The 24,370-nt window shown below is 43.8% G+C and overlaps 1 protein-coding gene across 2 annotated transcripts in view; it reads left to right on the top strand.

The window, feature by feature from the left end:
• rcor2 (REST corepressor 2) overlaps positions 1-24,370 on the top strand; it is a 79,458-nt gene that overhangs the window by 19,493 nt on the left and 35,595 nt on the right. For both annotated transcript variants that reach the window (XM_087983809.1, XM_043682542.2), the window contains exons 2-3: positions 10,675-10,720; positions 11,879-11,947. In XM_087983809.1, the coding sequence (XP_087839935.1) occupies positions 10,702-10,720; positions 11,879-11,947 (88 nt within the window). In that variant the 5' untranslated portion in view covers positions 10,675-10,701. The remainder of the gene's footprint in view (positions 1-10,674; positions 10,721-11,878; positions 11,948-24,370) is intronic.

Raw genomic sequence — 24,370 nt, 5'->3', positions numbered from 1 at the left:
AAGAAAGTTACAAACTCTGAGGTTCTGATTTTTCTCCACAGATGCTGGTATACCTGCTGAACTTTTCCAGCAATTTCTGATTTTATTACTAAGAGATCTTGATCAATTGGGTCAATGGTCTGAAGAGTGGCAAACGGAGTTTAATTTGGATAAATGTGAGGTATTGTATTTTGATAAAATAAACAAAGGCAAGACTTATACAATTAAAAGTAAGGCCTTGGGCAGAGTTGTAGAACAGAGACCTCGGAATTCAGGTACATGATTCTTTCAAGTTTGTATCACATATGATAGGATGGTTAAAGAGGTGTTTAGCTGTCTCTTTCCTGGTGGGAAATTTCAAGACTAAGAGGCATTTGGATGGGTATATGAATAGGAGGGGTTTGGAGAGATATGGGCCAGGTGTTGGCACGTGGGACTAGATTGGGTTGGGATATCTAGTCGGCATGGATGGGTTGGACAGAAGGGTCTGTTTCCATGCTATACATCTTTGTGACTGTATGATTCTATGACTAGGGGGCTTTTTTTTAATAGATATTTTTATTAGAAATTTAACATTTTACAAGTTTACAAAAATAAACAAAACAGGGGACATATTTTTAAGATGAGAGGAGAAAGATTTTAAAAAGACATGAGAGATAACTGTTTTACTAGAGAGTGGTTTGTGTGTGGAATGAACTTCCAGAGGAAGCGGTGGATGTGGGTACAGTTAAAACATTTAAAAGATACTTGGATAAGTACATGAATAAGAAATATTTGGAGGGATAAGTGCAGGCAGGTAGGACTAGTTTAGTTTGGGATTTTGGTCAGCATGGACTGTAAGGACCGAAGGGTTGTTTCATACTGTATGAGTTTATGATTCCATAATTTATCCAATTACCTTTTGAAACTTTCTATTGAATCTGCTTCTACCTCCCTGTCGGGCAGCACATTCCAGATAACAACAAATCAAATTTTAAAAATGGGTCATTCTTGCATTGGCAGACTCTGTCTGGGGGAGTATTGCAAGGATCAGTACTAGGACCCCAAATGCCTTCAATCTATGTCAGTGATTTGTATTTGGTAACAGAATGTAATAATTTCAAGTTCACAGATGACACAAAATAAGGTCGGAATGTGTGCCCATAAGGAGGAGGCAAAGCAGCTTCAAGAGGATTAGGACAGATTTAGTGTGTAAGAGCATGGCAGATGGAATATAGTGTGAAAAAAGTGAGGTTTCAATGTTGAGTGGAGAAGCTGATGTATAGAGTATTTCTTAAATGGTAACAGGTTGGATATCGTAGTGTGTACAAAGGGACGCAGGTGTCCTTTACGATGAGTAACCTAAGACGTACATGCAAGTGCAACAAGTTATTAGGAAGGTTCATGGTATGTTTATCGCAAGAGGATTAGTGAACTCTTGCTTTAATTGTATAGGAGCGTAATTAGGCTACACCTGGAGTGCTATGAGTCATGTTGATCCCTGTACCTCAGGAAAGATATTATTGCCATAGGGAGAGTGTAATGAAGGTTCACCAGACAAAAAACTGAAAGAACTGCAGATGCTGACAATCCAAATGAAACATAGAAATTGCTAGAAAAACTCAACAAGTCTGGCAGCGTCCATGGTGAGAAAGCAGAGTCAATGTTGCGGGTTCCAGTGACTCTTCTTCAGAACTGATTGTAGCTAGGAAATTGTTGATATTTATGCAGAAGTTGGGGGAGGTGGGAGAGGAGGAAATGATAGGTGGAGATAGAGCCCAAAGAGAGAGAAAAACAGTTGGACTGACAAAGGAGTGGATAAAGGTCAGGGTGGGAGAATGGGGACTATTAGTAGCTAGCAATGGGTTGTGTGTGGTAGCAGGCCATTTGATGTCAAGGCCTGGTATGTGAGGGTTGGGGTCAGCACAGGGGAGGAAGGTGCTCCAGCCCTAAAATTGTTGAACTCAATATTGAGTCCAGAAGCCTGCAGAGGCCCCAAGTGGAAAATAGGTGCTGTTCTTCCAGTTTGCGCTGAACTTCATTGCAGCAAGCCTGAGACAGAAATGCTAGCCAGGAAACATGGTGGTGTGTTGAAGTGGCAGGCAACTGGAAGCTCAGGGTCATTTTTGTGGACAGTACATAGGAGTTCTGTAAAGCGATCACCCAGTCTGCGCTTTGTTTCCCCAGTGTAAAGGAGACAACATTGTGAGCAACCAGTACAGTAGACTAGATTGAGTGAAGAGCAGGTAAAGTGCTGCTTCACCTGGAAGGTGTTTTTGAGGCCTTGGATACTCAGGAGGGAGGAAGTAAATAGGCAGATGTTACACCTTCTGCAATTGCAGGGGAAGATGCTGTGGGCTGAGGGGAGTGTTGGGAGTGAAGAAGAGTGGACCAGGTGTCCCAGAGTGAATGGTCCCTTTGGAAGGCTGACAAGGGAGGGGAGGGGAATATATGTCTGCTGGTGGCATCCCTGTGGAGATGGGGGAAATGGTTGCTGAAGATCTTATAGAGTGGATGCTGGTTGGATGGTAGGTGAGAACAAGGGGAATCCTATCGCTTTTGTGGAAGGGAAGAGAGAGGGTGAGGCCAAATATGGGAGATGGGTCAGACCTGGCTAAGGGCCCTGTCAACCACCTGTGTTTGTATGTATGTTAAAGGTTCACCAGACTTCTTCTTGGGGTGACATGACTGTCCTATGAAGAGAGGACCTGTATTTTCTAGAGTTTTGAAGAATGAAAGGTGATCTCATTGAAACTTAAAAATTACATAAATGATTAGGATAGATGCTGGTAAGATATTTCCACTGGTTGGGGAGTCCAAAGCAATTTTGAAAGTAAGGGGAACACCACTTAGAACTGAAATACACAAATTCTGATTTACTCAGAAGGTGGTGAATGTTTGGTAAACTATAATCTTGAGGGCTGTAGAACCTCAGTTATTGGCTCTGTTTAAAGTAGAGATAGATTTAAAAATATAGGAAATATAAAGGGAAAGAGTTATTGAAGTGGATGATCAGCTATGATCTTATTGAAAGACAGCACAGCCTTGAAGAGCTGAATGGCTTACCCCTCTTCCTATGTTGTCCCTTTTGTTCTTTTGCTGATTCTCTTTAGCTTTGGTCTCTCTGGTTACTAACCTTTCTGCCCTGGAAACAATATCTTCCTTTGTATTAGACCTCTTCCTGATTTTGAATGCTTCAATTAAACCTCCCCTTCACACTCTCTGCTCTAAGAAGGGCAATCACATTTTCTTCTGTCTCATTGTTACATGCTAGTGTTAATTTTATTGGAAGTAATGTAATCATAGGTTTCTAATATTATTGAAAATACGAACATATTTGAGGGAGTGAGTGAGAGAGAGAGTGTAACATTGCCAACATTTAATCTATTTCTTTATATTGTGGGATAGTCACCAGATTTATTCACTTGTATGACTATTGGTAAGTTTCTGGGAGTATTACTGAACAAAGAGACCTTGGAGTGCAGGTTCATAGTTCTTTGAAAGTGGAATCGCAGGTAGACAGGATAGTAAAGATGTTTTTTATGCTTGCCTGTATTGGTCATTGCATTGAGTATAGGAGTTGGGAGGTCATGTAGAGGACATTGGTTTGACCAGCATCGGAATACTCTGTTCAATTCTGGTCTTTCTGCTATAGGGAGGATGTTGTGGAACTTGAAAGGATTCAGAAAAGATTTACAAAGATGTTGTCAGGATTGGAGGGTTTGAGCTATAGGGAGATGCTAAACAGGCTGGGGTTATTTTCTCTGGAGCGTCAGAGGCTGAGTGGTGACCTTACAGAGGTTTATAAAATCATGAGGGGCATGGCTAGACTGAGTCGTCAAGGTCTTTTCCTAAAGGTAGGGGAATCCAAAACTAGAGGCATAAATTTACGGTGAGAGAAAAAAGATTTAAAAGGGACCTAAGGGACAACTTTTTCATGCAGAAGGTGGTGCGCATCTGGAATGAGCTGCCAAAGGAAGTGATGGAAGCTGGTACAATTACAACATTTAAAAGACATCTGGATAGACATATGAATAGGAAGGATTTAAAGAGATATGGACCAACTGCTGGCAAACGGGACTAGATTTATTTAGATATCTGGTCAGCATGGACAAGTTGAATGGAAGGGTCTTTTTCTGTGCTGTGCATCTCTATGACTCCATGACTTGATTTGAAACAGTCTCCTTGATAACAGCCAGGTGGCACTGTTCAGCTTTCTTTGGTTCCATTTTCTGTTGAGCTTTTCATGCTGAAGCTTCTGCACAGTAACACCTATCACAAACTTGTCAAAATCAGACCACCTGCTGATGGCATCTCTTTTTTTGCCTTCCATCGACCCACTTTCTACCTCCCTCATTCTGTCCCTTCTCTCCCTCCTACCACTCCTTGCTTCCCCTTCTCCATCTCCACAACACCCACTTCCCTGCCCCTTCCTCCCTTACCCTTCCCCACTCATACAAATCGAGGCTAGTAAAGAAGACGTTTTGTATGTTTGCCTTTATTGGTCAGTGAATTGAGTATGGTTTAATGTGGTTTGCAGCAATAGCTAGCATCACAAATGTTTTGTCGCTACAATGGGCTGAGTCATCTGGTGTAAAGGATGTCCTCAGTATTGGGAATTTTAGATATTCATCTGGTGCTTACTTCCTCAGGTCAGTGTTGGGAATGAGAAACACACTCATCTTATGTCTGTACCTCCCTTTCTGAACCTTATCATCCCAAAAATACTGAGCACTTTTTTTCTGAATTGAGATTCCTTTGAACATACGAGTTTCCTCACATCAAATCCTGATTCGTGCTTACATTAAATATATTTTTCCAGATGTCTCATCTTTCTTGGATTATGTCTTCTCATCCCTCTCTTTCTCCCCAACACAATATCACCTCATCTTATAAAGAATTGCAGTGAGTGTGAGAGGTGTTGCAATTATGAACACAACAAGAAAGGTCCACGGAGAATCTCGTGATCCCTGTTCCAGACTTGGGTTTCTCCATCTCCTGAGTGGATAACTGAAATCTGCCTTCACTAACATCATTGGCTTTCTTGTTGATTTAGTTGCAATGTTCCTCCCTCTGTTGATCTACAGCGCAAATCCAGCAATGCTCTGGTATCTCTGTTTAACTCCAATTAGAGCTGGATGGCAAGAATGTCCTGGGCAGGGCCTTGAGTTGGAATTTTTGTAGAGATTGGGAGAGGGTTTGGGAGAATAGGGCAGCAGGGGAACCAATGATGATTGCAAACATGGAACATGAAAGCTTTGACACAAATTGCACCTGACAGTGTCAGCAAAGAAGTGATTAGCCTCACATTTGGTTTTCATTGCCAATTAAGAAAGCAAATGCAATGCAAAACGGGAACTAGTAAGCACAGGAACAACATGCAGTATCATCAGAGACGTAAACTAATGTCTGAAGAGCGCACATTGACTTCAAACCAATGGATGTGGTGCTGGGAGATTGGCTATAAGAGGGGCAATAAAAAGGCCTGTAACATTTGTTTATTCTTGATTGTTAATGTTCTGAAAGAAATGTAACTGTTGCTGGAAGATACAGAAATGAATCTGCCACAGAAGGAAGCCATTTCGCCCATGGTGCCTGTGTTAGTTTCATTTCTGCATTAATGCTCACCTTTTTAATGCCACCTCCCTCTATCTTTACTATTCAGGGTTTAAATCTAGAAGCCGCCTTCAATACCATGATCAATTAGATTCAGAAATGGTGGTACAGGTACAGGTACACAATCCTTTATCTGAAATCCTTGGGGCCAATTGTTTTTGGAATTCGGAATTTTTCAGATTTTGGAATAAACGACATTTTCACAATGAAATTTTAAAAATTACCTAACAGCAGATGCACATGTGAATAGTATGAGTGCTGAGACACAATTGACGCCTGCCAGTGCTGGGCCACGCTGCCATGTCACATCTGATTGATGTGGTTTGAGTGGGTGTGGGGTTAGGTCACCTGATTGCATGCCAAAATAACGTTCCACACTCTATGAAAAATATTTCGGAGCTTTTTGGATTTCAGAATTTCGGATACCTGTAATAGTATCCATTGTGTTATGTCATGGAGACAGACAACCAATCCAAATCAGCCTTTCTACCTCTATGTTTGTAACACAATAAAATTAAATTGAGATGCCTCAAAATTGACCCTAGTGGTTCCTAACCAGACTTTTGAATAACCAATCCCAGACTATGAATAATAAATTCCAGACACTAGTTTGTATCTTAAATAAAAGACTTAGCAATTTATTAACAGGTTGTCAATTTGCTCGCTGAGCTGATAGAATGTAGAAGATTTGTTCTCAGACGTTTCATCACCATGCTAGGTAACATCACCAGTGAGCCTCTGGTGTTCTGTCCCACTTGCTATTTATCAGTCTCGGTTTATTGTGGTAGGATCTTAGCAGAGGCAGTAATGCAGAGACTGGAACAAACAACTCTGCCAACCATCCAACCCAAACTTTGGGTCCGCTACATGGATGACATCTTTGTCATCACTAAACAAAACAAATTACAGGAAACGTTCAAGACCATCATAATACCCTTACTGGCATAAAATTCACAAAAGAGGAGGAAAACAACAACAAACTGCCATTCCTAGATGTCGCAGTAGAGCAAACAGCCAATAGGAAACTTCAAACTAGTGTCTACAGGAAAACAACACATACAGAGCAAATACTGAACTGCAGAAGCAGTTATCCCAACGCCCACAAACGAAGCTGCATTAAAACATTATTTCAATGAGCCACCTCACACTGCAGCACAGAGGATCTACGAAGAGCAGAGGAAAATCACCTATACAGTGTATTAAAAAAAAACGGGTGCCATTGAACACAGTCTGCTGATTTCTCAGCAACAAACTCAAACAAGCAGACAAAACATTCCAGAAACCCTAGCCACTCTCCCCTACATCAAAGACGTCTCAGAAATGAATGCCAGGCTACTCAGACCTCTTGGCATCATAATAGCCCACAAACCCACCAACACACTAAGACGACAGCTAATGAACTTGAAAGATCCTATACAGACAACAAGCAAAACTATTGTCATTTACAAAATACCTTGCAAGAACAGTAACAAAACAGGCAGAAAACTAGCCACCAGGATGCATGAACATCAACTAGCCACAAAAAGACATGACCCACTCCCACTAGTATCCTTACATACAAATGAGGAAAGACACCACTTTGACTGGGACAACACATCCATTCTAGGACAAGCCAAACAGAGACATGTACGAGAATTCCTAGAAGCAAGATATTCCAACTGGAATTCTATCAACAAACACATTGACTTGGATCCCATTTACCACCCCTGAGAAAAAGAACAGGAAATGGAATCACCATAGGAAATGACATCACCAATGCAAGGAAACCTAAACACATAAATAGAAAGCGAACCATACCACCAGTGCTTCATCCAGAGGCTCAGTCATGATGTTATCTAGTATGTTGACGAAACGTCTGAAAACAAACCTTCCAGCTCAGCGAGCAAACATACATCAAGGTGATATCATTTCCCGTTCTGTTTCTGAGAGGTTGGTAAATGGGGTTCAAATCTATATGTTTGTTGATGGAGTTCTGGTTTGAATGTCAGGCCTCCAGGAATTCCCATGCGTGTCTTTGTTTAGCCTGTCCCAGGACAGATGTATTGTCCCAGGATGAATGTAAAGCCAATGGAGAGCTGCAAACCAGCCTGTATAGGAAAGCCACACACTGACCAGGTACTCAACTACAGGAGCAATTACCCGAACACCCACAAACAGAGCTCCTTGAGGACATTATTTAAACAAGCCGCAAGACCCAGGAACTATGAGAAGCCGAGAAAAAACACCTATGCACCGTATTCAGGAATAACAGGCACCCAATAAGCGCAGTCTGCCAATTCCTGCATAACTGACCCAAACAATAAGACACAACGCACCCAGAGATTCTAGCCACCCTGCTATACACCAAAGACATCTCGGAGATGACGACCAGACTTCTCCGGTCCCTAGGCACCGTGGTAGCTCACAAACCTACCACCACACTGAAACAGCTCTTGATGAATTTAAAGTACCCTGTTACCAAAAACCAGTAGAATGAATGTCATATAGAAAATACCCTGCAAGGATTGCAACAAACGTTACATTGGACAAACGGGCAGGAAGCTATCCACCAGGATACATGAGCATCAACTAGCCACCTAAAGATATGACCAACTATCACTGGTATCCACACACACAGACGAAGAGGGACACCAGTTCGACTGGGACAATACATCCATCCTGGGACAGGCTAAATAAAGACACACAGGGGAATTCCAAGCGGCCTGGCATTCAAACCAGAACTCCATCAACAAATATATCAATTTGGACCCCATTTACCAAAATTTCAGAAAGCAACTTTACAACTTGATCCACAACCTGAGCTACAAATTTTCTCCAAAATCTCAAATTTATTAACAATATAGTAACTTCAGCAGAACATAAATGCCAAATCTAACTGGCCTATGCTATAGACCCAAAAGCCTTTGTTTCACCTCCATTAACACAAAAGATGGACAGAAACAAACACAGTTAAGGGATAAATAAAAGAAAATAACAAAACTGGCCAGATTATTTAAGTGGTTTCCATAATGCATTGTTCCACAGGCCTATATGATGATTTCTTGGTTGATTTTCTGAAGATGTCATTCAGAATCACCTTTATACTTAGATAAAGACAATAATACAGAAACTTTAGTTTTCTATTCTCTGAGCTTTCAAGAGCTGTTTATGGGAGGTTACGGAGATTTCAAATTTTCATGCTGTAGCATCAATAGCTAGATTCCTTTTCTCTCATAAAACACAGTCCAAAATCCATTTACTCTGACCATTTCCTGAAACACTGTCCATCTTCAGGAGAACCCTGTTACCATTCAACATCTGCCATCTGCTTGAGCATAAGATCTTATCCAGACTTACTGGAACCAATTCCCAGGTACTGATCTTGTTGATAGCCAACTTCTGCTATCAGTTTAAACATAATGCTCTTCTCTGGTGATGAAACATCTGCAGAATCTTTTGATTAGGAACCAACCTGCAGTTAATGAATAAATAAAAGCCAATTTAGTTTGTTTTCCTTTTAACACAAGCCTGTTAGCCACAGTCCAAAACTCATCTTTGGCTCACAGTTCCCAGTTCCAAACCAAAATGATAAAAGAATAAAATTTAAAAATGCAAAATCAGCAAGGCGTCTAACAATTGAATAAAAAATAGAGCCCTTTTAAAAACTATATAATATTAACCAAGTGCAGTAAGAGTTCAGTGAACAAAAAATGTAAAAAAAAAATACAGGAACAAGAGTCACAATTTGTTTAAATCACTTTCGTTCACCATTTACCCTGAAGAATAAGCGGACAAAACAGGTTTCAGAATGGAGAAGCAGGTAATTTAAAATGCCAGTGAGAAAGGAAAACATAGTGTGAACAGTTCGAAAGACGATAATGACCATTGACTTAAGGGGCGGCACGGTGGTTCAGTAGTTAGCACTGCTGCCTCACAGCAGCAGGATCCCAGGTTCAATTTCAGCCTTGGGCGACTGTGTGGAGTTTGCACATTCTCCTCATGTCTGTGTGGGTTTCCTCCGGGTGCTCTGGTTTCCTCCCACAGTCCAAAGATGTGCAGGTCAGGTGAATCAGCCATGCTAAATTGCCCAGAGGTTAGATGCGTTAGTCAGAGGGAAAAGGGTTACTCTTCAGAGGGTCGGTGTGGACTTGTTGGGCCGAAGGGCCTGTTTCCACACCGTAGGTAATCTAATCTAAACTTTGTTGATATGACGTTTTATCTGAAATAGAGCATGTAACTACTGAAAATTGACATGCAATATTCATGGGCTTCACTGGTTATGCCAGTATTTATTGGCGAGCATTAGCCCTGGAATAGTTAGTTCCTGATGAAGGGCTTTTGCCTGAAACATTGATTTTCCTGCTTCTAGGATGCTGCCTGACCTGCTGTGTTTTTCCAGCACCGCTCTAATCCAGACTGGAATAGTTAGTGCTGAGATGCATTCTTGAACTACTGCAGTCCATGTGTAGGTAGACCCACAGTTATATTAGTGAGAGCTAGAATTTTGACTGAGCGTCAATATTTTTCTAAGTCATGATGTGAGTGACTTGGAGGTGGATTATATGTATCTGCTGCCTTTTCTTCTGCATGGTAGTGATCATGGTTTGGAAGGTGTTGTTCAAGCAGCCTTGATGAGTTGTAGCTGTGCATCTTGTAGCTGGTAGACACTGCTGCCACTGAGCATCAATAGTGGCAGGAAGTGTTGGTGAATGTTTGTGGGTGTGTTAGTCAAGTGAGTTGCTTTGTGCTGAATGTTGTCAAACATTTTGACTAATGTTGGAGCTGCACTTTTCGAGGCCAGTGAGGAGTATTCCCTCGTAGTCCTGACTTGCAAGTGGTATATGGTGGTGAGTTACTTGCTACTGAATTCCTAAACTCTGACCTGATCTTGTAGCCACAGTATCTCTATGACTTGGCCTGATAAGTTTCTGGTCAACATTCCTGACTCTCAACCCAAATAGCTAAACCATATTAAATTCATTTGCTATTTCTGGAACTATGTGTTTAAATTAACTGTTGTGTTAGATTACACCGTAAAAGTAATCTGTTGTGTGAAAAGTGCTTTGTGGCATTTCACTTAGAAAGGACCTGTCTAAAAGTGAATTTTATTTGTTTTAACAGATTAAGAAAGATCACAGGACACCAGAAATGAATGTACCAAAAGATGGTAAGCAGAATATCAAAACAGTATAACATTTTAATTTATCTCCAGTTATGTTGATATCTTGCTATCTACCAAAGAACAAAGGAACAGGTCCTTCGACCCTCCAAGCCTGAGCCGATCCAAATGTACTGTCTAAACCAGTTGGTCAATTCCTAAGCATCTGTTTCCCTCTGCTCCCTACCTACTCATGCATCTATCCAGATGCATCTTAAATTAATCTACTGTGCCTGCCTCTACCATCTCTGCTGGCAACACGTTCCAAACGCCCCCCACCCTCTGTGTGAAGTACTTGCCACGTGTATCCCCCTTAAACTTTCCACCTCTCACCATGAAAGTGTGACCTCTCGTTATTGAATCCTTCACCCTGGGAAAAAGCTTGTCTCTATCCACCTTGTCTATACCCTTCATGATTTTGTAAACCTCAATCAGGTCCCACCTCAATCTCCTTTTTTCTAATGAAAATAAACCTAACCTATTCAACCTCTCTTCATAGCTCGCACCTTCCATACCAGGCAACATCCTTGTAAACCTTCTCTGCTCCCTCTCCAAAGCATCCAATAATGCATTACATTATCTTCTGTCCTTGCTCTGTTTCTGTGAACTTTCCTGTTGAAATCCTATGACCACATTTATAATGGAAACTGCAAGTCATATTGTAGTTATACTGTCCCACTATTGAGGCTCTACAACACAATTTGCAGCATGATAATCAGCACCAATTGGAATTCCTCTCTTAAACCTTTTGGACTCTCTTAATCTCTTCACGTCACTACTTAAAATCAAAATCTTGGACCATGCTTTTAGGTCTAGTAGCTCCCATGTTTACTGTTGGCTTTTGATCACATTATCATGAAGCACCTAGGGATATTTCCTAGATGAAAGTTGCTACATAAATGCAATTTTTAGTTGTTCAACTACGATATTATTTGCAGCTAGTGCTGTTTAATTTCTATTTTAGTTGTAATGAAAGACCTGGAACTCAGATATTCTTCATTGGAGGAACACTCTAAGTCTGCATAGGAGATGGTGGGGACTGGAGGCCAATACTGTATAATATGAATTAGAAAGAAAACTTAAGAAGACAAAATGGACATGTTTTGGTTGTTTGATCAGTCAGATATTGGATTCCTCAGGATTAAATTCATTGGTGCTTATCTACAGGTTCTCCTGTTCCCATTGGAGTCCGAAGCTACAAGGATCACTGGCTGACTAAGCGGACTACATTGATAAGTAAGTGAGATCCCTCATTTTGAAAAAGATTTCTCTCTGATACCTTATCAGGTTGCTTGACCATGAGATGAGGCTATTAGTTACTTACTTTCAGGGAGCATTATTATAAGGTGTAATCCTTCTTTTGTGCAGATGTACCCATGACCTTGCCCTTCAAGTGGGATCAGGAAACTGTGGCAATCCATTTTTTTATTCCTTTTGAAAGTGGCTGTAAAAATGCAGCACATTCATTTGGTGAGAGTGCGAATTTGATGCTCTCTCCCGCATGTTCCTCATTGAGGTACTGAAAGGGACAGTAGTTAACTGTGGCACTAGTTAAGATTCACTTTCATACATTTCATCTTAGGAGGAGAAATAGGCCATTCGAGCATGTTCCGCCATTCAGCTGATTTGATTACTCCACATTCACACCTACACCCGATAACCTTCCACTACCCCCTTACTTATCAAGAATCAATATTCAAAGACTCTGCTTTCACTACCTTTTGAGGAAGAGAGTTCACAATGGAACACAGCAGTAGCTTATCAGAACTTCAAGAAAGTCAGGGGTCAGAGGTGAGGGTCGTGGCTGTCATTAAGGAGACAGTGCAAGGGAAGCTGAAAAATCAACAGTTGAATAAATCACTGGGACCAGATGGATGACACCCCAAATTTCTGGAGGAGATAACTGAGGAGATGATGGAGATATTGCTGGTGGTTTTCCAGGAATCACGAGAGTCAGGGAGAGTCCAGAGGGCTGAAAAATGGCTTATCTAATGCCCATGTTTAAGAAGGGAGGGGGCAGAAAATTGGAAATGATAGGTCGGTTAGCCTGAACTTGATCATTGGTAAGTTTTTAGAGTCCATTATTAAGAATGAGATTGCGGGGTATTTGGAGGTGCATGATAAAGTAGGGCTGATTCAGCATGCCTTCTTCAAGGGGAGGTCATGCCTGACAAATCTGTTAGGACTCTTTGAGGGTGTAATGAGCAAATTAGATGAACGAAAGCCAATGGATGTGATCTATTTTGATTTCCAAAAGAACTTTGACAAGATGCCGTCACAGGAGGCTGCTAAATAAGATAAGAGCCCGTGGCTATAGAGGTAAGGTATTGACCTGAATAGAAGATTGGCTGACTGGCAGAAAGCAGAAAGTGGGGATAAAGGAGTCTCTTTCAGTATGGCAGCCTGGTGATGAGTGAATTCCGCAGGGTACAGTGCTGGGTTCACAACTCTTCAAGTTATACATTAACAACCTGGACGAAGGAGCTGAGGACATTGTTGCTCAGTTTGCCAGATAATACAATGATAAGGTGGAGGGACAGGTATTATTGAGAAGGTGAGGAGGGCTGGCTGGGAGAATGGATAAAAAAGTAGCAGATGGAATACAATGTGGGAAAGTTATGCATTTTAGACAGAAGAATAGAGATGTAGACTGTTTTCTAAATGGGGAAAGACTTTGTAAATCTGAAGCAAAAAGGAATATAGAAGTCCTAGATCAGGATTCTCTTAAGGTTAGTGTCAGGCCATAAGATATAGGAGCAGAATAAGGTCATTTGGCCCATCAAATCTGCTCTGTCATTCGATCCTGGCGTATATATTTCTAAAATCTATTCTCTTCCCTTTTCCCCATAACCCTAGATCCCTTACTAATCAAGAATCTATTTATTTCTGTCTTAAATACACTCAATGACTTGATCTCCCAAGCCTTCTGTAGCAATGAGTTCTATAAATTAACCATCCTTTGGCTGAAGAAATTCCTCCTCATCTCAGTTCTAACATGCAGATTCAGTGGCACTTAGGAAGGCAAATACAATGTGAGCATTCATTTTGAGAGGGTTAGAATACAAGAACAGGAGTGTACCGCTGAGACTGCATAAAACTCTGGTCAAGACCACATTTGTGACCATTTTGGGCTCCTTATCTGAGGGAGAAATCTCATCCATTGTGAAGGATGAGATTTCTGAATACTTGGAAGTATATGGTAAAATCGGGTAAAGTCAGCATGGTTTCATTCATGGGGAGGTCATGCCTGATAAATCTGCTAGAATTCTTTGAGGAAGTAACAAACAGGTTAGACCAAGGAGAGCCAATGGATATTATCTACCTGGACTTCAAGAAGGCCTTTGACAAAGTACCGCACAGGTGGCTACTGAGTAAGATAAGCGCCCATGGTGTTCGAGGCAAGCACGGATGGAAACTTGGCTGTCTGGCAGAAAGCAGAGAGTGGGGATAAAAGGATTGTTCTCAGGATGGTAGCCAGTGACAAGTGTTGTTCCACAAGGCTCAGTGTTAGGACCACAACTTTTTATGAAGGAACTGAGGGCATTCTGGTTACGTTTGCAGATGATTCAAAGATAGGTGGAAGTACAGGTAGCATTGAGGAAGCAGGGAGGCTGCAGAAGGATTTGGACAGGTTAGGAGAGTGGGCAAGTGGCAGATGGAGTACCATGTGGGAAAGTGTGAGATCATGCACTTTGGTAGGAAGAATAGAGACATGAACAATTTTCTAAATGGGGAGAAAATTCAGAAGTCTGAAGTGCAAAGAGACTTGGTAGTTCTAGTCCAGAATTCTCTCAAGGTAAACTTGCAGGTTGAATCAGAAGTTAAGAGGCAAATGCAATGATGGCATTTATTTTGAGAGTGCTTGAGTATAAAAGTAGAAATGTATTTCTGATGCTCTATAAGGCTCTGGTCAGACCACATTTGGAGTATTGTGCGCATGTTTGGGCCCCATATCTCAGGAAGCGTGTACTGGCCCTGAAGCGTGTTCAGAGGAGGTTCACGAGAATGGTCCCAGGAATGAAAAGCTTAACATATGAGGAACATTTGAGGACTCTGAGTCTATATTCGATGGAGTTTAGAAGGATGAGGGGGGGGGGGATCTATTTGAAACATACAGAATTCTAAATGGCCTGGACAGAGTAAATGTTAGGAAAATGTTTCCATTGCTAGGAGAGACTAGGACCCAAGGGCACAGCCTTAGAATAATTCCTTTTAGAATGGAGATCAGGAGAAACGTCTTCAGCCAGAGATTGGTGAATCTATGGAATTTATTGCCACAGAAGGCTGTGGAGGCTGTGTGAGTATATTTAAGACTGAGAAAAATAGGTTCTTGAGTATCAAGGGGATCAAGGGTTATAGGAAGAAAGCACGAGAATGGAATTGAGAAACTTATCAGCCATGATTGAATGGCAGAGCAGGCTTGCTGGGCTGAATGGCCTACGTCCTGCTCCTATGTCTTATGGTTTTATGGACTTAAGGTTGTGTTAGCCTTGTAGGGGATCCAGAGGAGATTTAAAAAATTATCGTGGGGATGAAGGGCTTGTCATATGAGGAGCATTTGAGGACTCTGGGTCTGTACTCAATGGAATTTAGAAGGATGGGAGGGTTTTCATTGAAACTTCCAGAATACTGATAGAAAGAATGTGGAGAAGATGTTTCCTCCAGTAGGAGACACGAGCTTCAGAGAGAATGAATGACCTTTTAGAAGCTTACAGGGAGAAGGCAGGAGAATGGGGTTGAGAAACTTATCAGCCGTGATCGAATGATGGAGCAGACTTTATGGGCCAAATGGCCTAATTCTACTCCTATATCTTATGGTCTTTTGGAAAATCTGCCTTCTGAGAGAGAGAATTTTTGCCCATCTTTGTCTTAACATCTTTGTCTTAATTCAGCTTGACAGTATTCTGGCTGATTACAGAACAGGAGTTTGTTGTCAATCAGATCACAGCTGATTGGCTTTTTAACTCAATTTTCTTAGTTCAACTAACCTTGCACAGGTCGCAAGAAGATTGGGGTGGTGATGAAGAAAAAATTAAATTGGGCTACCCCCAAGTTGGGTAACACAAAACCACACCAGATGGTTGCTTTGAGAAAAAGTTGGGGGAAACAATCCCCTATTAGCTTCCTGCATTACAGTGGCTTGTCTCTTTAAGAGAGACCAGCTGACTTGGTGGCCTACGTGGGCAGGCTGTCTGTAGTGGCTCTTTGTCAAGTCTCAGACAAAAGACCTTCTGCTGCCTCTTCAGTCTGTCTGAACTCACAGGCAGTGTGTGTGTGTGTGCGTATGTGTGTGGGTGGGTGAAAGTGGGGGCAGGGAATCACATCAGTCCTGATTCCTTCACTGCACTTCAGCATCCTAAATCCCCACCCAGCAAGCCACATCAAATGATCCAAGCACAGTGCTCCTGAGAGCCAGCATTTTTTTAAAGAAGTCATACACTTTGGTCTGCCCCAGTAAATTCCCTCTCTTCAGCTCTATTTACAAGAGATTTCTGATGTGAAGCTTTAAAAATAGGACAATAGCAATTACAGGCAACATGGCAGCAATCATTGCAGGACAAGTACCATACTGAATCCTGGTGCAATCCTGATTCACTCTTCTCACCCTGTACTTCTAACCCAGTGCTCCTGAGACACCCCTCCCCCTCACTTAAGGGTTTCTTCTTGGCCTTTCCCAGGAGATTTCATTGTGGCTGGAATATGAGGGGGGATGGGGAAGTGGGGTGTGGGAGTGCTGTGAATAAAGGTATGCGAGTTAGGGAAATGCTCAGTGCATTGTGTGGTTTGTTCTTGCCCTTCATTTCTGAGTCTTTGTTTTCCTCATGGCTCCCTTGCTTTTCCATGCTCCCCTTCAAGGCTGCTGCTGCCTCCGCCAATACAAGACCAGATCCATTCCTTGGTCTCTGCTGGGGTTTTTGGTCTCATCTGGGACAGGGTGAGGGTGTCAACAAGGTTTTTACAATTGACCTCACTGACCCCACTGACCGTGGGCGGCACGGTGGCACAGTGGTTAGCACTGCTGCCAGAGACCCGGGTTCAATTCCCACCTCAGGCGACTGACTGTGTGGAGTTTGCACGTTCTCCCCGTATCTGCGTGGGTTTCCTCGGCGGGTCGGTGTGGACTTGTTGGGCCGAAGGGCCTGTTTCCACACTGTAATGTAATCTAATCTAATGTAATCTAATCTAATCTATCTACTCTGATCCCTGTTACTGTCTTTCTGCCAAACTGGTTTAATGTGTAATGTGAACAGGGTTTGGCTATAATGCCCCCCATGGTTGATGGTGTGTCAGGAGCCCAGCTGGCACCTTGGTAAAGAGCCAATGGTTTCAGGAGGAGGAGGAGGAGGAGGAGCAGGAGCAGGAGCAGGAGCAGGAGCAGGGGATTTAAGAGCAGAATTAAAATTGGTACGGTGGAAATAGTCATGAGGTGATTCCTGAAGATGACATTCCCTTCAGTTCCTGTTAAGAATGTGTCCAAATCTCATTGGTCAACTTTCCAAGAATGGAAAGATCCCATGGAACACTGCTTGTTCATTGCTGTCTTGCCTTCTTGACGCTGGACAAAGAGCCCTTCCTCCATTGAGAGTAAGATTATTAACAGACGCAAGCACTAAACTGATATCACCCCCAGTTGACATCATCTGAGCTTCTCCAGGCTGTCCGATCGCAGACTATATGCTGCCTTTCTCTATATCACATGAGGCTAAACATTGATTTTTAGCAGCCTGTTCAGCTATGGTTGGCATCTCAGTCAAGCTCGATTTCAGTCTCACCAAATAGCATACTTTCCAATAGAGAGTGGGGATTCTGGCATATTAATTACATTCTGTCCAGTTCAGGGTGTCTAGTTTTACCCCCCAGACAGCGTCTCAGTTGCAGAACTCAGGGCACCTATGTTCTTTCTCCATTTTTGTCTCTTCAGGTTCTCCCCCTTCCCCATTGCTCCCAAATCTCATTTACACATATGAACAATGTGTCAAAAAAGTACATTATGGGGTTGTGTTGACCTAAAATGAAATGTCGTCTCCAGTGTGTAATTCTTGGACTTCCTGTTTTCTCTAATCCAAGGTGAAGTTAAAAATACATGAGCATTATCATACGTGCACCCTTTGCTTTGGCCAACCCATCCCTAGTTATGTTGAAAATGCCAGTTGCCAGTGCCAGTTATATTAAAAAGTTCAGTTCTGTTTATTATTAATTGGCTGTGGTCCAGTGATAATTGTCTTAAAAAGGCCGAGGCCCAGTGATGGTTGTACTGAAATGGTCAGTGACTATTGCTTTTTGTATTAAAAAGGCCAGTTCTGGTTGTGTTGAAAAGGCCAGTTCTGGTTGTGTTGAAAAGGTCAAGACCCAGCACCAACTGTATTAAAAAAGACCAGTGCCCAACTGTATTGAGAATTCCAGTGTCCTATGCTGGTTGTATTTAAAAAGGCAATGCTAGTTTTATTGAAAGGGAGATTTCCAATGCTGGTTGTATGGAGATAGCTAATGTTCAGTGTTAGGTGTATTTAAAAGTCAAGTGCCAGTTATATTGAAAAGGTCAGTGCCCAGTGAGGGTTGTCTTGAAATAGTCAGTAACCATTGTCTGTAGTATTTACAAGATCACTTGTTTTGAAAGGGCCATTGTCCAATGCTGGTTGTATTGAAAAGGTCAATGTCAGTTGTACTTGGTCCTGGAGCTATTGCTCAGATGTATTGAAGGAGCCAATGTTCGAAGTCCAGTGTTAGATATGTTGACAGGGCCAATATCTGATGTCTCGATGCATTGAAGAGTCCAGTGTCCAGCTGTGTGGCCAGAGTCAATGTGCAGTGGGGTCAGTACCATGTTGTGTGGATGGAGCTGTTGCCAAGTTGGGGTCAGTGCCCAGTTGTCTGGATAAAGCCAATGCCTAGCTGGGGCTAGTGCCCAGTTGTCTGGATAGGGCAAGGCCATTTCCCAGTTTTACCATCAAGCCAGCAGATAAAGGGGGCGCAGTGATAGTCTGGCGCACTGACCTCTATACCGCTGAAGCCAAACGCCAACTCGAGGACACCTCTTCCTATCGCCCCCTCGACCATGACCCCACCTCCCATCACCAAACCATCATCTCCCAGACCATACAGAACCTCATCACCTCAGGAGATCTCCCACCCACAGCTTCCAACCTCATAGTCCGGGAACCCCGCACTGCCTGGTTCTACCTCCTTCCCAAGATCCACAAGCCTGACCACCCTGGCTGACCCATTGTGTCAGCATGCTCCTGCTCCACTGAACTCATCTCTACCTACCTCGACACTGTCCTATCCCCCCCTAGTCCAGGAACTCCCCACATACGTTCGAGACACCACCCACGCCCTCCACCTCCTCTAAGACTTCCGTTTCCCCGGCCCCCAACGCCTCAACTTCACCATGGATATCCAATCCCTCTACACCTCCATCCGCCATGACCAGGGCCTCCAAGCCCTCTGTTTTTTCCTCTCCCGACGTCCCCAACAGTACCCTTCCACCGACACGCTCATTCGTTTGGCCAAACTGGTCCTCACCCTTAACAATTTCTCCTTCAAATCCTCCCACTTCCTCCAGACCAAAGGGGTAGCCATGGGCACACATATGGGCCCCAGCTATGCCTGTCTCTTTGTTGGCTACGTAGAACAGTCGATCTTCCGTAATTACACCGGCACCACTCCCCACCTCTTCCTCCGCTACATTGATGACTGCATTGGCGCCACCTCGTGCTCCCGCGAGGAGGTTGAGCAATTCATCAACTTCACCAACGCATTCCACCCTGACCTTAAATTTACCTGGACCATCTCTGACACCTCCCTCCCCTTCCTGGACCTCTCCATCTTTATTAATGACGACCAACTTGACACCGACATTTTTTACAAACCCACCGACTCCCACAGCTACCTGGATTACACCTCTTCCCACCCTATCTCTTGCAAAAATGCCATCCCGTATTCCCAATTCCTACGTCTTAGCCCTATCTGCTCCCAGGAGGACCAGTTCCACCACAGAACACACCAGATGGCCTCCTTCTTTAGAGACCGCAATTTCCCTTCCCATGTGGTTAAAGATGCCTCCAATGCATCTCGTCCACATCCCGTATCTCCGCCCTCAGACCCCACCCCTCCAACCGTAACAAGGACAGAACGTCCCTGGTGCTCACCTTCCACCCTACCAACCTTCGCATAAACCAAATCATCTGCCCACATTTCCGCCACCTCCAAAAAGACCCCACCACCAGGGATATATTTCCCTCCCCACCCCTTTCCTCTTTCCGCAAAGACCGTTCCCTCCGTGACTACCTGGTCAGGTCCACGCCCCCCTACAACCCACCCTCCCATCCTGGCACTTTCCCCTGCCACCGCAGGAACTGCAAAACCTGCACCCACACCTCCTCCCTCACCTCTATCCAAGGACTTAAAGGAGCCTTCCACATCCATCACAGTTTTACCTGCACACCCACTAATATCATTTATTGTATCCGTTGCTCCCGATGCGGTCTCCTCTACATTGGGGAGACTGGACGCCTCCTAGCAGAGCGCTTTAGGGAACATCTCCAGGACACCCGCACCAATCAACCACACCGCCGTGTGACCCAACATTTCAACTCCCCCTCCCACTCTGCGGGGGACATGGAGGTCCTGGGCCTCCTTCACTGCCGCTCCCTCACCACCAGACGCCTGGAGGAACAACGCCTCATCTTCCGCCTCGGAACACTTCAACCCCAGGGCATCAATGTGGACTTCAACAGTTTCCTCATTTCCTCTTCCCCCCCCCCCCTCCTCACCCCAGTTCCAAACTTCCAGCTCAGCACTGTCCCCGTGACTTGTCCTACCTGCCTATCTTCTTTTCCACCTATCCACTCCACCCTCCTCCCGCCCCCGACCTATCACCTTCATCTCCTCCCCCACTCACCTATTGTACTCTATCCTACTTTCTCCCCACCCCCACCCTCCTCTCACTTATCTCTCCACGCTTCAGGCTCGCTGCCTTTATTCCTGATAAAGGGCTTTTGCCCGAAACGTCAATTTTACTGCTCGTCGGATGCTACCTGAACTGCTGTGCTCTTCCAGCACCACTAATCCAGAATCTGGTTTCTAGCATCTGCAGTCATTGTTTTTACCTAGTTTTATGGATGAGCCTAGTGTCAGTTTGTAATCATAGAAATCTAACGCATAGAAAAAGGCCCTTTGGCTCATCACTTCCATGCCAGTCAAAAACAACTGCTAACTATTCTAATCCCATTTTCCAGCACTTGGCCAATAGCCTTGTATGGCTTGGCATTGCAAGTTGTGTCCAGATTCCCCCAAGACCCATCCTCCACCCCCTTGGATGTCGGTCCGGTTACCACTCTCTCTGATTGTAAGGTAGTAACAAATAGGAATAGAATTAGGCCATTTGGCCCATCGGGTCTACTCCACCATTTGATCATGGCTGCAGGTTGGGGAACTGGTGCAGGAAGCAAGGTTTTAAGTTCCTGGATCACTGGGGTATATTTTGTGGTAAGCATAAATTCTACAAGAGAGACGGTTTGCACCTTAATAGGTTAAGGACCAGCATTCTGGCAGGCAGGTTTTCTACTGCAGCACCGCTACATTTAAACTAAGTAGCGGGGGAGAGGGGACAAACTGGATGTTTAAAAAGGAAATTGAAGGGAAAGTTAGAACAAGAGAAGTCAAGAAAGACAACTGTATCAATGAGGCAGAAAACTCGGAAAGGAATCATGCTGTAAGGTTGAATGAAATAGGGGTTGATGGGAAGGGTGAGGGCAGTAACAAATTAAAAATATTATACATGAATGCACGAAGCATTAGACATAAGATGGATGAGCTTGAGGCTCTTTTGGAAATTGGCAGATACGATATTGTGGGGATAACTGAGACGTGGCTTCAAGTGGACAGGGCCTGGGAAATGAATATTCAAGGCTACACATGCTATCGTAAGGACAGACTGACGGGCAGAGGGGGTGGGGTGGCCTTGTTGGTAAGGGAGGATATTCAGTCCCTTGCGCGGGGGGACCGAGAGTCAGGGGATGTAGAGTCAGTGTGGATAGAGCTGCGAAATACTAAGGCTAAAAGACCCTCTTGGGAGTCATCTACAGGCCCCCAAACAGTAGTCTGGATGTCGGATGTAAGTTGAATCAGGAGCTAAAATTGGCCTGTCGTAAAGATGTTACTACAGTTATTATGGGGGATTTTAACATGCAGGTAGACTGGGAGAATCAGGATGGTATTGGACCTCAAGAAAGAGACTTTGTGGAGTGCCTCAGAGATGGATTCTTAGAGCAGCTGGTGCTAGAGCCGACCAGGAGAAGGCAATTCTGGATCTGGTATTGTGTAACGAACCAGAATTGGTCAGAGACCTCGAAGTGAAGGAGCTATTGGGAAGTAGTGACCATAATACATTAAGCTTCAATCTGCAATTTTAGAGGGAGAGGGTACAGTCGGAAGTGACAGTACTTCTGTTGAATATAGGGAACTATGGAGCTATGAGGGAGGAGCTGGCCAAAGTTCAATGGTGCAATACCTTAGCAGGGATGACCGTGGAGGAACAATGGCGGATATTTCTGTGTATAATGCAGAAGTTGCAGGATCAGTTCATTCCTAAAAGGAAGAAAGATCCCAGGAGGAGGCATGGGTGGTCGTGGCTGACGAGGGAAGTTAAGAAACATATAAAGTTAAAAGAGAAAAAGTATAACATAGCAAAGATAAGTGGGAAAACTGAGGACTGGGAAACTTTTAAAGAGCAACAGAGGATTACTAAGAAGGAAATACGCAGAGGAAAAATGAGGTACGAAGGTAAACTGGCCAATAATATAAAGGAGGATAGTAAAAGCTTTTTTAGGTATGTGCAAGGCAAAAAAATGGTTAGGACTAAAATTGGGCCCTTGAAGACAGAAACAGGGGAATATATTACCAGGAACAAAGAAATGGCAGAGGAATTAAATGGGTACTTCAGATCTGTGTTCACTGGGGAAGACACAAGCAATCTCCCTGAGGTAACAGTGGCTGAAGGACCTGAACTTGAGGGAATTTATATTTGCCAGGATTTGGTGTTGGAGAGACTGTTAGGTCTGAAGGTTGATAAGTCTCCGGGGCCTGATGGTCTGCATCCCAGGGTACTGAAGGAGATGGCTCGGGAAATCGTGGATGCGTTGATTATTTTCCAGAGTTCAATAGATTCGGGGTCGGTTCCTGAGGATTGGAGGGTGGCTAATGTTATACCACTTTTTAAGAAAGGTGGGAGAGAGAAAGCAGGAAATTATAGACAAGTTAGTCTGACCTCAGTGGTGGGAAAGATGCTGGAGTCTATTATAAAGGATGAAATTACGGCACATCTGGATAGTAGTAACAGGATAGGACAGAGTCAGCATAGATTTATGAAGGGGAAATCATGCTTGACTAATCTTCTTGAATTTTTTGAGGATGTAACTCTGAAGATGGACTAGGGAGATCCAGTAGATGTAGTGTACCTGGACTTTCAGAAAGCTTTTGATAAAGTCCCACACAGGAGGTTAGTGAGTAAAATTAGGGCGCATGGTATTGGGGGCAAAGTACTAGATTGGATTGAAAATTGGTTGGCTGATAGGAAACAAAGGGTAGTGTTAAACGGCTCCATTTTGAAATGGCAGGCAGCGACCAGTGGGGTACCGCAGGGATCCGTGCTGGGACCGCAACTTTTTACAATATATGTTAATGATATAGAAGATGGTATCAGCAATAACATTAGCAAATTTGCTGATGATACAAAGCTGGGTGGCAGGGTGAAATGTGATGAGGATGTTAGGAGATTACAGGGTGACCTGGACAAGTTAGGTGAGTGGGCAGATGCATGGCAGATGCAGTTTAATGTAGATAAATGTATGGTTATCCACTTTGATGGCAAGAACAGGAAGGCAATTTACTAACCAGAGGACACAACTTAAAAATACGGGGTAGACCATTTAGGACAGAGATGAGAAGAAACTTCTTCACCCAGAGAGTGGTGGCTGTGTGGAATGTCCTGCCCCAGAGGGCAGTGGAGGCTCAGTCTCTGGATTCATTTAAGAAAGAGTTGGAAAGAGCTCTCAAAGATAGTGGAATCAAGGGTTATGGAGATAAGGCAGGAACAGGATACTGATTAGGAATGATCAGCCATGATCATATTGAATGGTGGTGCAGGCTCGAAGGGCTGAATGGCCTACTCCTGCACCTATTGTCTATTGTCTACTGTCTATAAGTTTCTCAAACCCATACTTGCCTTCTTTGATCCCTTGCTAATCAAGAATCTATCTATCCATGGCTTGGCCTCCATAGCCTTGTGCAGAAATGAGTTCCACAGATTCACTACCCTGGCTGAAGAAATTTCTCCTCATCTCTGTTCTAAAGGATCATCCTTCCTACTCCCCACAACCCCCCTCTCCCCACTCCCACAACTCCCCAATCCTCCTCCCTCCCACAACTCCCCACTCTCCCTCCCACAACTCCCCAATCCTCCTCCCTCCCACAACTCCCCACTCTCCCTCCCACAACTCCCCACTCCCTCACCCCCTCCCCACTCTTTCACCCCTTCCCTCCCACAACTTCCCACTCTCTCACCCCCTTCCTCCCACCACAACTCCCCACTATCTCACCCCTTCCCTCCCACAACTCCCCTCCCTCCCTCCAACTCCCCCTCCCCCCACTCCCTCCCAC

This window comes from Chiloscyllium plagiosum, unplaced genomic scaffold (genome assembly GCF_037043375.1).
Source record: "Chiloscyllium plagiosum isolate Xiang-an unplaced genomic scaffold, Cpla_swu_hap1 HiC_scaffold_46, whole genome shotgun sequence".
Classification (NCBI taxonomy): Eukaryota; Metazoa; Chordata; class Chondrichthyes; order Orectolobiformes; family Hemiscylliidae; genus Chiloscyllium; species Chiloscyllium plagiosum.
The sequence above is the reverse complement of the archived record's forward strand: the minus strand, read 5'-3'. Positions and strand labels throughout refer to the sequence as shown.